Raw genomic sequence first — 18,069 nt, forward strand, 5'->3', positions numbered from 1 at the left:
CCACCAAAGCAAATATGTATAAAGCACATTCAAACCAATAGCCCTACTGACAGCTCATGATCAAAAAAATCAGATGAGCATTGGGAATTCTCACAAGTATTCTCACAAAATATTCACAAGTATTTTTTAGAGTCAAGCATAACTGCCGTATAAATAAGCATCTGATATCTCCACTGACTCTACCAAGCACTTGATGGCTTGTGCTAACCATGAGAATCTACACAAGGTTTTGCATGTGACTCTGGACACAGAACTCATTGAGATATGTTAATGTCTGAAAACACCCTTTTCACCACATAAGCTCTGGACAAACTTAAAAACAAGCACAGCCTGTGGGGTAATGTTGCAGAATTCAGAGCTAGGTTTTTATTGTCTCTACCAAGTTTGACACAAACAAATCAACTTTATACTAATCATGTTAAACCTGCAAGTTGCAGTCCAGCTCCATGTCAAATAGTTGGGCAATTTTTTCATCCTAAATCTGAATAAACAAAGAAATACATCAAACCTCTAAGTGTGGTCATATGTTACAATGGTCTCCACTCTGGCAAGCTCCGAATCCCACTACTCACTGAGTTCCTGATGTGCACACAGGCCAGGAACTGTGCTGGGAATTTGCATACTTGATCTCTAATCCTCACAAGAATCTCATTGTACTTACGAGGAAACTGAGGCACAAAGAATCAAGGTGATTAGTCCAATGCCATAAGCCAGCAAACAGTGGGACTGGAAGGTCAGCCTCGCCTGCCAGGTTCCAAGGAACTCTTCCTTTAGCTAAAATCACCACAGTCCCAGGTCACCCCATCAAAGTCAGCACACAGGTGTCCAGTCCCAAAAACAAGAGCTAAGAGAAACACCTAAAACAGTGGCACACAACCCAGGAATTACCAAGGACACGCAGTCACCTACTCCAGAAGAACTAGTTTCAAAGACTGTTCAAACTCCAAGACAATTCACTCCCCCCCCCCCCTTCTGGCTATCTTTCAACTGACTTTTTAGAACTAGGGAAAGAACTCAAGCATATAATCTCAATTTTGGTAAAATCATGAAAAACCTGTGAGAAAAGAGACAAAGGTAAATATAGTTTGCATTAGACTTTAGTTCAATAGGCTTCAGACATGTAAAACCAAAGTCACATCCTACTAATCTATACACACACACACACACACACACACACACACACGTAGTATGTATAATACAGACTTAAAAAGTATTTTCTTACCACACTACAAGCTTACTCCCCAAACTTAGTGCACAAATGGGAACGCTCTGGGTGTCTGGAAGCAGATCTTGAGGCACCAGTTGCAGAGAGGAGCTGCTGGTCTGAAACCTCCTAGGGAAGGCTGTCTGAAGAGAAGTGCTGAAGAAACCGAAGCTGCTGGTCCTAATGAGGGTGAGCTGTTGGCATCACTACTCCTCTGTCTTTCTCATTGCTGTGCTAAGCAATTGTTTCCCTGCGTCCATGACCTGAACCTGGCAAGCAGAGAGGATGCTGTCCTCATAGTCCTAAATGTTACCTGACCAGCTGCTCCCTGGTGTGTGGGTGACTTAGGAAAGTGACTGGTTAGAATAAGTGCTGCAAAACTAAACTGCTCCCTGAGATTCCAGTGGTCCTCCCCTAACACTAACATTACATTCACTGATGGGGGGGGGGGGGCGATTTAACATATTTGAAACTTTGAAGTCCTTTGAGTTTAGGATAGTAGGATAGGCAAATAATTCAGATGATTAAAAACTACAGGCGTGCCACCAACAACAAAAAATATAACCTGTAATATAAGTCACTTCAGTCATGCACATTAGGTAATAAAAATGCAACATATGCAGCCTCAGCATATTTTCAAACATCACAGAGTACACTGAATAATTATTAGAATAAATGCTATCCTCCAGGTGTGTGGAACAGGTTCTGTGCAAGATTTCAAGCCTCTCTTGCCTTTCAAAATGCTAGTTAATACCAGGAATTCCTTAAGCTCTCAGAACCCTAATTATTATTTTTTTTAAAGTGAAAACTGTATGCTCCTAGAGACCTGGGAATGTGGTTATTATCACTGCCTATCGCCCACTATTGTAAGCTGGAACATATGTCTCTTGGTTGAATTACGATCCAAAGACAAAAGCGGAATGCAGAGTAATTTAAACACACACACAAACTGACATTTACCAACTGCTTATTGACAGAATAGTGCAAAGTTCATCCTCAGCGCTAGATTCCGAATGTGGGGAGCAAATTTTCCAACTATAACCAAAATTTTCCCATTAAAATGGATGGTTTTGATGGCACCATGAAATCAAACTTAGCAAAGCTGGAAAAAAAAATCCTCAACCCTGAGCAGGTGCTCTACCATGGAGCAACAAAGAGATCAGCCTCAGTCTTTAAGTACCGTATAGTCCCATATGGCCACTACAGAACATACTACACACTTGACTACATTTGCTACATTCAGACTATGCCATGAAGATAAAGGATCAATTGGTCAACTCTAGATTATTTTATCTCTAGTTTTAACTTCTTCTGAATGATTCTTACCCATCTCGCTCTTCACAGGAAGACAGAGGAAGAAAATATCTTGTAATTCCTAACTGCCCTTATTTACCCAAAGAACAAATCACAATAATAAACCACCTGGAGAGATGGCTCAGTAGTTAAGAGCACTTGTTGCTCTTACAGAGGACCCAGGTTCTATTCCCAGCACCTACATGGTGACTCACAACCATGCCTAACTCTATAGTTCCAGGGCTTCCACCCCCCTCTTTCACCAGGCACACATGTGGTACACATACATGCAAGTAAAGTATGCATACAAATAAAATTTAAAAACTGACAATGATACATATGAAAGCTCCTTTGTTCTTTAGTCCAGAGCCAAAGTAAGTCTAATGCTCAACAGAAACAAAACACAAACTCAAACTGCTTTCACTTTTGCATAACGCGGATCTTAACTTGAGGCTCCAGTACCAGCTTCAAGATGACTGTTTAGTTGCATACAAAACCCTGTTACATATTGTTTCACTGCAGAGAGGGCCCTGAAGACTTCCACCGCCCCAGTAAAGAGTTTAGGATCACAAAACTTAGCGGTGAATCTTTTATACTAACGACAGTATCTGTGTGAACACATGTGCGCAGTGGCGATACAAATAAGCCGTTGACACAAGGCGACGTACCCACCACAGACCAGCCCCTCTGGGGAACATCAACTGCCTCAGCCCACAGCACACGTTCCTTTCCTAAGCCAACATACATGCTGTCAACAAAGCATGTGCTCTTTGCCTGTCTCAGAACAATACGGATCCGACTGTCCTCTGGAAAAAAAGAGTATATAGACCTTCATCCCAAAAGATCACACTACTTACACAGGCTATGCCTTGTTACGTTAAACGTTGCAACAACAAAAAAACGACGAAATTACTGTGTGCGGTAATATCTAATTAACTGGGGGGGGGGGCGGGAGAGCACCGTTCAGGTGCTACTGAGAGTGTGCTGGCAAGGCATATAAGGGAAACACCACGACGATGCTTAAACATGGGCAGGATCCAGGGGCAACCAAAGAGTGGTTGACAGAGGAACATCCTGTAGCTTGGTTGTGGAAAACATCTCCCTCCAAAGGCACATTCCTTTGATGGGCATAAGCCATTTCTGACAATGGATCCGCGGTGACAGGGGCCGTTCTGTAATCAGGAAGTGCGCTAGTGTGCGTGTGCATATGTGTGTGCTCGCGCGTGTTCGTGATATTGTTGTTGGGGGAGGGATGAGCTAGATGTAATCAAAGACTGGCCCGCTTCAAAGAGGAGCATATGGGATCTTAAATCTCCAAGACTGACATCAGGGCGAGGCAGGGACATCTAATCATTTCTCCCGGAGACATCCCTCGACAATGATCATGTTTCGTAGAGATGTAACAGGGTGTCACTCTCTTCGGTGTCTCAGACCTGAGACTCTTCAGCAGAGCCTGATTGGAGGGGAGGACGAAGTGGGGGTGGAGAAAGGTCTGCATCGCCCACTGGGTTGAGTGTGGTGCTGCCGGTGGCGAGTGTACATACATCACATGCGTGTTATCTTCTAGTGCCACAATACTCCAGAGGGCTGGAGGTTTGGGCGCAACCGCAGGGCAGGGGAGGTAGTGGGTGCAAGACACCAGCTGCAGGGCAGGAGAACGCTCCCCTCCGCCCGCTAACCCGTGCACCCCGGCCACCCCGTCAGGCCTCAAGGCGAGCCCGCTCGCTGCAAAACTGCAACCAAGCGAGGGTCCCGAAGGGAGGGGGCGGGGGGTAAGGAGCCGGCACCCCCGGCCAAGCCGGGAGCCGCAGACGCACAGCGCCCGGGGCCTGCCCGCCGGATGGGGGCTGCTCCGGCCTAGCGCACGCAGCTGCCTCAGCACAGGCTCCGCCAGCCCCGCCAGCACGGCCAGGCGCAGAGGAAACGCGACTGCCACGGCGCCGCCGCGGCGGGGGGCGAGAGCGCGGGGAAAGGGCCCCTACTCACCCGGGCCGCCGCCGCCGCCGCCGCCTCGGCGGCCCATCCCTGCGGCGGGGGCCTGTCGCCGCGCCGCGTCGCTCCAGTCCCCACCGCCCGCCGGGCCGGCCCCTCCCCCTGCCCAACGTCTGCGCTCTGGGCCGCTCCTCAGACCCGGCCTCGGCCGCCGCCGCCGCAGCGCTACGTGGCCGCCGCTCCGACGTCTCGCGACTCCCTTCCGAGCGCGCGAGGCCGAGCGGGGCCGCGGGGCGGGCGGCGGGGGAGGGGGGTGCGCTGGAGGGATGTGTGCGCGAGGGGGCAGGGAGGCCGGCGGGAGCGCGCCCGCGCGCGCGTACCCGCGCCCCCGCGCTCGCGCCCCCCTTCCCCCCGCGCGGTCGGGATCCCGACACCTCCCCCCCCCCCCCCCCGCCCCATCCCCGGCTGTGGGGTCGGCGCGCATGCGCGGCCCTCGGCTCGGCCTGGGCGCACCTTTTCTCCCTCCTGCCACAGTGTGAACGCTCAGCCGCGCAGATAACCGCCGGCTGCCTGCTCCACCCCCGGCCCGCGCCCACTCCGCCCACTCCCGAGCGCCCAGGTAAAGGCGTGGGCAGCGCATGCGCGTCGTTTCCGGGCGCTGGGGTGGGGGGGCGTGGTTGACAAAAGGAAGCCTAAATGCAGAAGGTGAGGGGTTTGTGGCCAGGGGTTTGGGGATCCCACCAAATAGGGAAAGATAAAAGTGATAAGGGGGAGAAAGTGGAAAAGTGGGTCACAGTGAGATTTGGGAGTAACTGTCTCTGACTTATGGAATACGTTAAAAACAAAACTTTAAAAAAAGTGCTGGCCACCTTGCTAGTGGAGAGAGTGAGTGACACAACAGGAATAAAAGCAGCGACAGACTTACAAGCAGTAGTCATTCTCCAGATAAATGAGAGAGCTGGTAACAACTAGAGGAATTTAGAAACTGCCATCATGGTCAGCAAAACAGATGGGTTGTGGCGCTTGTCCCATAGTCAGGAATAGGGAAGTGTGTGTGTGTCTGTGCTGGAATCCCAGAACTGCTGCAAGAAAGGAAGGCTCCACTGTTAGAAGTATGACCACATTATGACTAATTAGCTATTAATCATTAATATAATTAATGGTACTATTAGCTAACAAGGTAGCATTTATCCGAGCTCTGAGCCAAGCGAGTGTCTGCAATAGAAAGTGCTTAGGGTACAAGGAGAGGAAATGACTTGACAAGGGGAAGGCTCCACAGGGGAGACCCAAGGTGACATTCCTAGGTGAGGAGAGCCCTTTTCCACCAGAAACAAAGCTTCCTGAAGTTCTCCAAGCCTTAACTGGAACTCCTTCCATTACTTTTTTGTATTTATTTATTTTACTTTGTGTCTTTGCATGTTTTGCCTGCATGCATGTACGTGCAACCTATGACTGTCGGAGCCCCTGGAACTGGGGTTATAGATGGTTGGAGGCCACCATGTGGATGCTGGGAACTGAACCCAGGTTCTCCGTAAGAGTAACAAGTGCTCTGAACTTCTGAGCATTCTCTCAAGTCTTCTTCCTTCTATCATTAAGCACATACATTATTAATGCTCTTCACTAAAGCTGACTCCCCCCCCCAAACATGAAACAGTTTCCATATAGATGCAGCTAACTTTTTCTCCCAGTACATCGTCTGTGACCCTGGGCCACCCAATCCTCCAGGGAATAAAATGACCTGAGTCTGGGACAACATTAAGAAAGAAATTGAAACTTTATAAATAAAGGGTCCAAGAGCTGACTCTGTCTTTGGATCCTTCCAGAATCAGATGTTTGGATTTTATTATACTTGGACTCCAGGCCCCAGGGGTCAGAGTTTTGGAACTTTGGGCCATGGTCTTCAGTAGTGAGTGCTTCCAGTGGGTAAATACTAACATCTTCAAGCCAAACAGAAGACAGGAAGCATACACAATAAAATGAAATTCACTGTAAGAATGAGCTCAGGATCTGGTGAACTCAGACTGTCTTCCTGGACACTTGACCCATTCCTCTACCCTCTCTGCTGGTCAGGTTGTCCTGCTTGGATGATGGGTGTGTAGAGTGATGACCAAAAATTGAGGTGACCTTCCAAATGTTATGACTCTCCAGCCAACTCTTTGAATGGACCCTAGTAATCACAGTATTATATTAATTCAGCTTTCCATTTCAACAGTGCTTTGTGTATTTTTTTAGAAAAATTATTACATTTTTGTTATTTGTGTTTGTTTGTGTGTGGTTGGCCACTCCATGTGACAAAGGACAACTTATGAGAGTCAGTTCTCTCTACCATATGGTCCTATGCACTGAAGTCAGGTCCTCTGGCTTGGGGACGAGCTGTTTTACCGGATGAGCCATTTCACCTGCCTCTGTGGTTCCTACAGGGAGTTTATATCCATTATCTCATCAGATCTTCCAACAACTGCAAGGGCAGACAGAACAGGTATTATTCACAATGAAAGAAACTTAAGCCAAGGAATGTTTTGATGGCTTAGCCAGTTACCCAATCCAGTAGACAGCAGAGCCAAACCAAGACCCAGGTTCTCTAGTTCCCACTGTGCTAGTCCTCTGAAGGATTTGATAGCCCTACTCTAAAAACTGTTACAACGTCTTTAAAAAGAAAAGAAAAAGATTTACTGGCCGGATGCCTTTAATTCTAGCACTTGGGAGACAGAGGCAAGTGGATCTCTGTGAGTTTGAGGCCAGTCTGGTCTCCAGAGTAAGTTCCAAGACAGCCAAAACTGCACAGAAAACCTCTTTCTCAAAAAAAAAAAATATTTTTATGTGCATTGGTGTTTTGCATGTATGTACGTCTGTGTGAGGATGCCAGATTCCCTGGAACTGGAGTTACAGACAGTTGTGAGCCATGTGGGTGCTAGGACTTAAACCTAAGTCCTCTGGAAGAATAGCCAGTGCTCTTAACTCCTGAGCCATATCTCCAGCCCTCACATATTCCGAATAAGTGAAAGCTAGTACTTTCAACACACAGTGGAAAGGAATCCTAATTTTAGCTCTGTCTCTGTATCTTCTGTACTTTTTTCCTTCTTTCTCTCTCTTGAGCCCTAGATTTGCTTCTAGAAACCTTTACAGACCCATGTTTTTGCAAGTGTTTGGGATTCAAGTCTAGCTAACAAGATCCAGCTAGAGCGCCCAGTTCCTGTGTTCTCCTTCTATTCTTTTCCCTTTACTCATCACAGGCAGGGGATTGCCTCCCAGTGCTACTAATCCTGCAAACCACAAGAAGAGCTTGGTCGAAAGGCCCCCCTGCTCCAATGGTCACACTCAAGCTTGTCAGTCACTGCAGGAGACCTTCAGACATATTCATTCTGAGTTTTTTGGTCTTGGAAAACTCTTCACTATTTTTTTATCCTTAAGACAGTGAGCAAAAGCCGTCAGAAACCCATCCCGCTTTTATGGGACAGGGTCTTACGTAACTCTCGCTGGCTCAGAAACTCTAGGTTGCCAACAGTGACCTGAACTTCTGATCCTTTGCCTCCACCTCCCAAGTACTGTAGTTTCAGATATTCATCACCATGTCTGACTAGAGGCCTCTCCTGATTCCTTTCATGGAAACAAGCTCTCATTATGTAGTCCTGGCTGGCTTGAGATTCCCTGTATGGACCAGGCAGACCCCAAACTTATAGAGATCCAGCTGTCTCCACCTCTGGAATGCTGGGATTAAAAATGTGCACCACCACACCTGGTCCCATATTAATGTTGTTAACAGCCAATTAAAATAAGGGCCTAATTTTAAAAATCAGATGGACAGAGCTAGAACCTGATGTCCAGGGTCCAAGTCCAGAACTTCTCTGACCCCATCCTGTAGCTCTTTGCTGGATACCATACAAAGCAAATTGAACAGATCTGGTCTCTGCCCTCTGAAAGTTTGGACTCAGATGGACAGCCAGGATGCCGACAGACATAAAAGACCAACGGTGATTAACGGTCAACACATGCCAATAAATAAATGAGCTAAGTAGATAAGGAGAGGCACGTTTATCTGGTCTACTAGTATTCTTTTCATTCCAGTCAGGCAAAAAGGACAGTATTAGTAAAGCAAAGGCTTAGGATGAATCTCAGTCTGCCTACTCACTTTTCCCAGATGGAAAAATATTTGTAGGAGGTAGAGAGATGGCTCAGCCCTTAGGAGTACTGGCCTCTTCCAGAGAAACTGGGTTTGATTCCCAGGACCCAGACAGCTCATAATCATCTGTGACTCCGGTTCTGACCTGGTGACTCCGATTCTGACCTGGTGGATCTCTGCCTACGGCTCTCCTCCCAGTCAGTAACATCTTCAGCGTTACCCTCCAGGCAAGGTCTATAATGATGACAAAAGGATAAACCAATTCAATATCCATTTTAGTGTTGAAGCACACAGTAAAGATACATCCTGACCTTGCTGGACAATGGTGGCACATACCTTTAAGTCCAGCACTTGGGAAGCAGAGGCAGGAGGATCTCTGTGAACTCTAGGCCACCCTGGTCTACAGAGTGAGTTCCAGGACAGCCAGGACTACACAGAGAACCACCGTCTTGAGGGGGCGGGGTGCCGGGGAGGGCAGATACATCCTTACCTCTGTCAAATGGCCAGTTCCCATAATGGAGAGGTGGACTTTTAAATTTGAGAGCCTTTATAGTCTTGCCCTAGAGCAGTGGTTCTCAACCTTTCTAATGCTGCAACTCTTTAATGAAGTTCCTCATGCTGTGGTGACCCCCAACCATAAAATTATTTTCGCTGTTACTTCAGAACTGTAATTTGGCTACTGTTATGAATCGTAATGTGAGTAGCCATGTTTTCAGGTGGTCTTAGGCGGCCCCTGTGAAAGGGTCCTTAGCATCCACAGTTTGAGAAGCGCTGCTCTAGAGAAATGAGGCCACCACCTGCAATCCTTAGCTTCCTTGCGATTTAAGGGAAAGCAGAGAGGAAGCCTGGCCTTAGGGAACTGGGCGCAACTTCCTCCTTAGGGTTTGACCTCCTGGTCTGTCTATAGCAGAGGGCTGTAAGACCCTTAGGTTGCACTTGTGTGTGAGTCTTCAAAGAGGTTCATTCACTCTATTAGGTAGTAGGGTTAATTTGTTTGTAATTGATGTGACATGTGCCTCAGAGGCATGCACTGAGGTCCAATTGAGATTTTTTTAATTGGAATTAATTAATTAAAGAGGGCAGCTGAGAGGGGCTGGAGTCAGTGCCAAACTCTGTAACCCTAAACCAGGCAACCCATCCAACCGGCTGTGCCACCTGAGAAATGTCCGCAGGTTCTCAAGAGGAGACCCCGGAAGTAGGGCCGGAATTGGGGGCTGCTAGGGAATTCTGGGCACCTCAGATTTCAAAGCCCTCGTCCGAGGCATGATTCTTGAAGACTCTTAAGGGTAACTTGGTAGCTGGAAAAAGAGAAAAAAGGGTCAAAGGAGACGCGTGAGATTACCAAGGGGGCTGGAAGAGCGGTGATTGGCAGAAGCTGGAGGATCCGCCTAAGAAGAGGACCCTGTGAGCGGAGTCGGAGGAGGAGGAGGAGGAGCCTGGCTGTGCAGTTGTGGGGGCGGACAACAGGTTGCCTGAGGGCTCAGCCTTCAGAGGTATTAATTAAACCCAGACCTGAGGTTAACAGAGCTGTGGCAGCTTTTCATAGGAGTTGGGTTAATAACAATAACAATAAACAATTACGGGCCAGGAGACCTTATCTGGAGTTTTTCTTAGAGGTTGTACCAGTAAGTCTTTAATTTCCCCAGCCCCTTGGGGCCACCTTTCCTAGAAAGTAAATAAGGTTTGAGGATACAATTGTCCTCGTACCTGAGGATGCATCTGGAATCCCTCACTAGCCCTCAAGGCCTACTACCTTTGGTAAGGTGGCTTTGTTTATTTCTCAGGAATAATGCCCGGGATTTCTTTTAAGATTTCATGGGGGCAGGGGGGCGGAGGGCTGGCTGGAGGAGACTGGAGTGGGGACTGGCTCAGCCACTCAGAGCACTGACTGATTTTTCGGAGAACTAGGATTTGGTTCCCCACCCACCTCCCACCCTCCCACTCCCCACCCCCAGCCACAGCAACTCACAGCCTCCTGCTAATTCCAGTTCCATGAGTTCTGACACCCTCTTCTGGTCTCCAGGGATATCAGGCACTCATGTGGCATACACACATACATGCACATGCTCCAGCATACTCACAAATAAAAGGAAATCTTAAAGAAAATAAAGGATCTCATGAGCCGTTAGAGTATTTTGCTTGTTTAGTCTCTGAAAGGATACTTGGAAGAGTGTGGAAATGTAGGCACCAACACAGATGCTTGGACAGCTTCGGTGGGAAAACCGAAGGCTGCCTCAGCTCACTAGTCAGGACAGTCGGACAAGACCAGGACATATGTGGAGTGGAGAGCTGAGAAGTGCTCCGGAGATTGGAGGTTGGAGGGCTGCAGGGAGAGGTCTGGGGGGCACAGCCCCCAGCCTTTACCTTCAATCATGATGATAACCTAGCCAGGCATGGCGGTGCACCCCCTTTAGTCCTAGCACTTGAGTGGCAGAGAAAGGCCGGCGAATCCCTATGAATTCAAGACTAACCTGCTTTACACTGTGAGTTCCAGGGCAGGTGGAGCTACACAGAGAGACTCTGGGGTGTGAGGGAGGGGGAGAAAGAGAGAAAAGATTGGGGGGAGGGTAAGACAACTAATCCACAGACCATGGAAAGAAATTTAGAGGAGGAGTTGGGGGTGATGGATGAGCAGGGGAGGGGGATGCTAGACTAGATGAGGCATCTGTAATGGATCTTTGGGGAGAAGGCTTTGAGCAAACTTTCTTGTCAGTAGAGAGACCAACCTTGTAGAGTCAAACCACAGCTGGTAACAACAGATCATATTCACCAATCCAGTGCCTATCCCATTGGTTGTAAGACTGCAACATAGAACAGGCTTTGTACAGCATGCAGATGGATTGGCTGATTCAATTTCCGAGCGGTTCAGGTTGGGTTCCAACATGAAATCCTTCTGCCTCAGCCTCCCAGTTGTGGGGTTACACGTGTGTGCCACCATGTCCATTTAGCCCCTGTTTTCAAAAGAAAGCGGGGCAGCAACCTCAATGTATGTCAACAGACTGACTATCCTGAGGGCTCTTTAGATCCCGGGGAACAAGACTGCAGCACCGCGTTAGTGAAGGAGGAAACACAGAGCTGGGCCGCAGAAGGGGCTGTGTCGTGAGGCAGGAGGGACCCACTCTTCTGACCACCATCCACCCAGAACCATCATCTGCCTTCCTTCCTCTGGTTACCACATAGAACTATTTATAAAAGACACTAGAACTTTCTGGAATTGAATATCAATTTACCTTGTAAACTGTACCAGAGAACAAAGTGAAATGTTACTTGGTGATGCTAGGGAATGGAATGTTCTGGTTAATAAAATAACTGGTTAATAAAGCACTCTTTTGAACAGATAGTAATATTTGGAATATACTTACATTAAAATTACTCGTTTATCTGAAATCCAGATGATTTGCATCCATGGTGGTACTTAGAGAGGAAATCAATAAGAGAAAGAGAACAAGGGGCTTCTTGGTTCCTTAGAAAATGGGGACCAGAGATGCTCATATATGTGTAATGGCTTCTAGGAACCCAGAGCAGGTCACTCCCAAATCAGTCAGGTATGTGATCACACTGGGTACCTGGCTGGGACATTACCGAGTCTTCAAGTGGCTGAATGTCAAGTTAAATAGTGTTGCAGAAATCTCGGGAGGGATTAAATAAATAAATATTAACTAAACAAGTATCATATATGATAGTGGCAGCTCATGTTGGTAATCCCAGCACTCAGGAGGCAGAGACAGGTGAATCTCTGTGAGTTCGAGGCCAGCCTGGTTTACAGAGCGAGTTCCAGAACAGCCAGGGCTATACAGAGAAACCCTATCTCGAAACACCTCCCCACAGAAGGTATTTCCAGTTCACTGAATGGTTCCTCCTGTCCTAAGTCTAATCACTGCTACCCCCATATAATCAAAATAACTAAGGCAAAGGTAGGTACCTCTCTTTTACAGACAAGAAAACTAAGGTATAGAGACCACAAGTAGGAAATGACATAGGTCTCATTGTTCTTACACAGCAGAGGCAAGAGTGAACTGGGTAGCCAGAGCCCGCAACTGTGATTTTCTTTCCCTAAGAGTCCATGTATGTATATGCACCATACACATACCTGGTGCCCAGAAGAGGGTGGCAGATTCCCTGGACCTGGAATTATAGCTGGTGATTTACCGTATGGGTGCTCAGAATTGAACGCCGGTCCTCTGCAAGAGCAAACCACTGGGCCATCTCTCCAGTCCCCACACCAGGTCTCTTAGCCACAGTGCTGTACTGCCTGGCACCCCAAGCTCCTCCCAGATTTCTTCACCGGCTCCTGTCATGAGTAGAAGAGTGGTCCCCCAAAAGATCCACATCTCCTTCTCTGAACCTGCAAATATGTTACCCTACATTGCAAGAGGGCTTTTCAAGGTGATTCCCGTAAGGGGTGTGGAGATTATACTGGATTCTTATGGGCCCAGCACTGTAATAGTTCTTAGAGGATTGAGACAAAGTGTTGGACTCTGAGATATAGTTAGGGAAGTCAGGGAAGCAGGATCGAAACCACGTGATCTGACTGTGGCATGGACAAGGCTGTGAGCTGAGGAATGTGGGCCGCCCTGAAAAGCACAAGTAGGCAAGCTAGGACCCATTTCTCCCCATTTCTGACACAATGCTGTCCGCCTCAGCCCAGTGAGACTTCTGGCCTCCAGATCGGAAGGCAACACATGGGTGCTGCGTCCACTACCGGGTCTGTGGTGATTGACTAGCGCAGGCACAGAAAATACATCCCACTCTCCACAGAAACCTGAACTGTTTTGCGAGATGTTCTGGGACAGCTTCACTGTCCCTGACTCCCCGAGGTGTACTTGTTGAATATCTTCAGCGTCTACAACTGGCCATGCTCTAAGCTTTTCCCATATCACGCCTTCCGCCTGGAACACCACATCCTTACTTGTTTCCCTGGCAGAGACCTCACCCTTTACATTTCAACTCAAACGCTGCCTCCTCTGGGAAACCTTCCATCCTTCTCCTAGGGGGCTTTGGGCCACTTCCTCTGTAGTTTACTCAGGTAAAAACTGCCTGAATTCTAAGGGATCCTTATAGTCCCTCCCTGGATTGTAAGCTACTTGAGAAGAACAGGGTTTTCTCTTTTGTCTTTGGTATTCTTTAGCAGCCGTAAATAAATGCTGCCAAGGACTGGAGCTATTCCTTGACCACCAGTGTGCCATGGACCAGTGACGTGGTACTCCGACTCCATTTTCCCACCAGTAGAATGCCTTGGGTGAGCTACTCTTTCCTTTCTAACCAGAGATGAGGTAAAGGAGATGAGACAGCATGTCAGTTAAGAAGAGAAGGCACTGGGCTGGGATGTAGTTCACTTGGCAGAGTGCCTGTCTACATACACAAAGCCATGGGTTTGATCCCCAGGAGGATATCAGCTGAGTGCGGTGGTTCCTGCCTGTAATCCCAGCACTTAGGAAGTGGATGCAGGAGGAGCAGAACTCATGAGAGTCTGTCTCAAAAGAAGGAGGAGGAGGAGGAGGAGGGAAAGGACTTCCTCTTCAAGTTCAATCTCTTGGGCTGAGATATGAGTCTGGAGTCAGTCCTCTCTACAAAGAGCCTTGTCTGCCCTGCTCCTTCCTTACCGTACCTCCAGTTTACCGTTTACATTGGTCTTTAGTCTAGGTGAGTTCTCCCATGTCGACAGGTGACAATCCTACAGAGGGATTTCCCACATTCCTTGGATTCCCGGCTTCTTCCTAAGGTGCACACTGCTATTCGCAACCACTTGGACCGCAGATTTCCCCATAGGTAATTGAACTGCACGGTATTGCAAAAGATGTCCTCCAACCTCCAGACTGCCCCCAGGGCTCTGCATGGTGCATCTAAAGGCAGGGATTCTGTCTATCAGGAATTTAATTGATGTTGTATAATAGGTTTCTCCACCCAAACAAGCTGTGGGCCTTGGCTGCTCCAGTGGCTGCCTCTCAGTGCACATCCTCCCATGTTTAATGAGAAGCAACAGAAAAGAAAAGAAGAAGCTCCATCAAGTCCTACAGTGACTCGTCCCTGTGCTGTGCTCTAAGAGACTCTGAAATGCTCTCACATTTACGCCCTGCCTGGGGAACCAAGACTCAGGCAAGTTATGCAGCTGGACAATATCAGGTGTGGTATAGTCAAATGTATCAAATAACACAGCTTATGCAATGGAATTAGAATTCAGAGAAAGGAGAACTCAACCAGGGCTTGACAAGAGGGGGACAGTGGCATAAAGGACATGAAGTTGAGTTGAGGCACTGTAGAATGAATAGGAAAAGGGGGTAAGTGACAGTGAACTAAAGAGGCCTCCTGATGTGGGGACTCACTGCGAGGTTCCACAGGGAAACAGAAAGGAAAGGGGCTTGGGATGGAAAGGGGGAAGAGGAAGAAGGGAAGAGAGGGAGGAAAAGAGGGAAGAAGGAAGAGAGGAAGGAATGGAGAGAAGGAGGAAGGAAAGAAGGCAGGGATGGAGGGAGGCAAAGAGGGAAGGGTGAAGAAAGAAGAAAGGGAGGAAAAAGTAAAGAAGAAAGGAAGGAAGAAGGAAATGAGAGGAAGGAAGACTGGGAAAAAATAAGGGAGATGGGAAAGGAAGGGACTATTATCTTCCAGCCCCTTTTGAGGAACTTTTTAGAGAAAGGATTTTTTGGTGTAGCCTGGAACTCACTCAGTAGACCAGGCTGCCCTTGAACTCACAGAGCTCTGCCTGCCTCTGCTTTCCGAGTGCTGGGATTAAAGGCACGCGCCACTGCCACCCAGCAAGTCTCATCCCCCTATGGTGTGACCTGCCCTGTGATTTGGGAAACTCCACACTTAGGGCAGCACTTTGACCATGTGATTTTCCACCCTGTTTCACTGTCCAGCCCCAAACACTTTCACCGCTGCCTTCCCGCTGGCTTTCACGGGCACAGCACCTTCTTCCCTGGCATTCTTGGGAGCTATCACAGTTTCATGACCAGGAATTCTACCCCTTGGAGACAGTGCCACAAAGTTGCGGGGAGAGACCCAATTATAAGAGGCCCCTAAAAGAGTACCAGGAGACTAGGCCAGCATGTTCTGGCTCCCATCTGCTTCCCAATTATCATGTCTTTTCAAGATGATCCATTTGGATGTTGATACTTAAGGAAATGAGAGCGAACAGCTCCAAAGGGTTCTTGCTTATGTTGGTTTAGAGTTGCTTATGTGCCTTCAGAGCAGAGAATATTGAACGTTTCATAATTTGCCGTGTTGTCTGGGGCAGATAAGCAAGAAGGAGGAATTCGTAGCATCTTGCCTTGGTGAGACAGTTGGAAGACTTTTCTTCTGCTTATCGTGGTTAAACACCCACCCCACGTCAAACAACCACAGGAGGAGTTAGAGTCTTCCTTCAAGGGCAAGTCTCACATCGCACACAGGGGAGCCACCTACCATTGTAGCTAGAGCTAAGGAGAGGGGGTTTCTTTCCCCACAAGATGGCTGCCCTCTAGGTCAGGGCCTGGGTGCTGTTATTTCCTAACTGGGTGAAATGGTAAGGGCCTTCATAACTTCCGTTGTGTGAAGGGTGTGTGGGCAAGGTGAGCATGTGCATGGGCACACATGTGTATCAATGCCAGACATCCACATTGTGTCTCCCTCAGTCACTCGCCATCTTGGGAGTTTGAAACAGGGTCTCTCACTGAACCTAGAACTCGCGGACTTGGCAGGACTGGCTGACCAGTAAACCTCAGACAGCCACTGGGCCGTGCCTCCCCTGTGCTAGGATTACCATGTGGGCCTTCACACGTGGTTTTTTACATAGATGCTGGAGATTGAATTCAGGTCCTCATGTTTGTGTGGCAAGCATTTTACTATCCAAGTCCAGCCTCGAAGGGCTTGTTTTTTTGTTTTGTTTTTTGTGTTTTGTTTGTTTGGTTGGTTGGTTTTTCAAGACAGTGTTTCTCTATGTAGTCCTGGCTGACCTGGCACTAGCTCTGTAGACCAGGCTGGCCTCAAAATCAGAGATCCTCCTGCCTCTGCCTCCCGAGTGCTGGGATTAAAAGTGTGCACCACCACTGCCCAGTAAGGACTTGTTTTTTAACACAGAAATTTTAGAGTCTAATTTCTGCCCCTGTGTCCTGTAGGGTGCTGACTTCAGGCATGGAGAACAACGTGGTGCCTTCAGGATCGTGCTATGTGAACATCTCGTTAGCATTCCTCCCAGCAAGGCCCTCTCTGTGAGATGAAGAGATGAGGAGGGAAAGCTAAGCTCTGTAGGACCATGGTGGGAGCACAGCAGGACTTGGAGAAGCCAGGGGCACCGCTCTGGTGGGCTCTTCACTGCGTTGTCTTCATCAGTATCCATCCTCCCTGGTCAAGCATGGCCCCCACTCCATAGCGGGAGGCCCATCTTCCCCCAACATTAAAAGAGTTACTTTAGTGACTATCATAGGACCTGGTCATAGCCTCTGTTCTTACATATTTGTCAAATGAATTGGCTGTAGCTATGGAAAGGAGTCCCTTGGAAAAGTTTCTGGTGGTGTTCAGATGTTGACAGTTATGTTACTGATATTTGTGTGCTGTGGATGGGAAGGGACACTATTGGGGATCTGAAGGGACACTATTGGGAATGGGAGGGAAGAGACACTATTGGGAATGGGAAGGGACACTATTGGGGACCTGAAGGGACACTATTGGGAATGGGAGGGAAGAGACACTATTGGGAATGGGAAGGGACACTATTGGAGACCTGAAGGGACACTATTGGGGATCTGAAGGGACACTATTGGGAATGGGAGGGAAGAGACACTATTGGGAATGGGAAGGGACACTATTGGGGACCTGAAGGGACACTAATGGCAGTAAGAATGAAAACTTGTGGCAGAGCCCTGAAAACCCCCAGAAGCTCATATTGTATCTAATTAACTTCAGGAAACTGTTGTGGGTTTTTTGGATCACCAGTAGGAGAAATCAAGCGGGTAGAGGTCTTATAGGCAAAGGGGTGCGTTTGATATGGTGGCATCACAGTGAGTCTTATGGCGGTCCGACATGGTAGGACGCTCAAGGGATGACTTTCGTAGCTGAAGGATGGATGTTTTGCCTGGGTGGGTGTCAAGACACCAGCAGGAGTTCTAGTGAAACTTGCTTTTCTGTGTGTGAAACTCCAGAGAATTAGCAGACTGGTGGCAGAGGTCGAGCTGGGACAGCCACTGCCAGGGAGGAAGGAGATGTCTCCGGGCTCAACTCAGGAGTTCTTCAAAGAGAAAGAGCTGTCTTTCTCCATCTAGAGAGCCTCCTGAGAGCAGAAAGCGTATCTCATGTATTGCGCTACAGAGCCAAGTAGCCTGCCTTGCTCACGGTAGCTGGGTAACAGAAGCTAGCTTCAGGAACACATGCAGGCAATGGCTCTGGGAGATGTGGGTCCTGGGAGCGATGGTGGAGGCTGCAGGAGCACTGTTTATCACCTTCCGTCCTCCAGCTTCCGTAGCCTACTCATTGACCCACTTTCTCCCTTTAAGCCAGAAGGGGTTTGCAGGGGCCGCTGCTCTTGAAGTGGCATGAGTAAATGGAG

General features: G+C 48.3%; 2 protein-coding genes across 4 annotated transcripts in view; one reads left to right on the forward strand and one right to left on the reverse strand.

Annotated features, from left to right (window-relative positions):
- Znf652 (zinc finger protein 652) overlaps window positions 1–4,743 on the reverse strand; it is a 56,600-nt gene extending 51,857 nt beyond the window's left edge. For all 3 annotated transcript variants that reach the window (XR_005975618.1, XR_005975617.1, XM_041664117.1), the window contains exon 1: window positions 4,484–4,743. The gene's annotated coding sequence lies outside the window, so the exon portion shown is untranslated. The remainder of the gene's footprint in view (window positions 1–4,483) is intronic.
- On the forward strand, window positions 3,876–16,908 carry LOC121456175 (translation initiation factor IF-2-like). Its single transcript, XM_041664050.1, has 4 exons — window positions 3,876–3,987; window positions 4,296–5,048; window positions 14,444–14,672; window positions 16,643–16,908. The coding sequence occupies exons 1-3, from the start codon at window positions 3,876–3,878 to the stop codon at window positions 14,590–14,592; spliced, it is 1,014 nt and encodes a 337-aa protein (XP_041519984.1). The 3' UTR covers window positions 14,593–14,672; window positions 16,643–16,908.
- Window positions 16,909–18,069: the final 1,161 nt, after the last annotated feature.

The sequence above is a fragment of the Microtus oregoni genome, unplaced genomic scaffold, assembly GCF_018167655.1.
Source record: "Microtus oregoni isolate MIOR12 unplaced genomic scaffold, Mior012 000015F_ref0000493, whole genome shotgun sequence".
In the NCBI taxonomy this organism is placed as follows: domain Eukaryota; kingdom Metazoa; phylum Chordata; class Mammalia; order Rodentia; family Cricetidae; genus Microtus; species Microtus oregoni.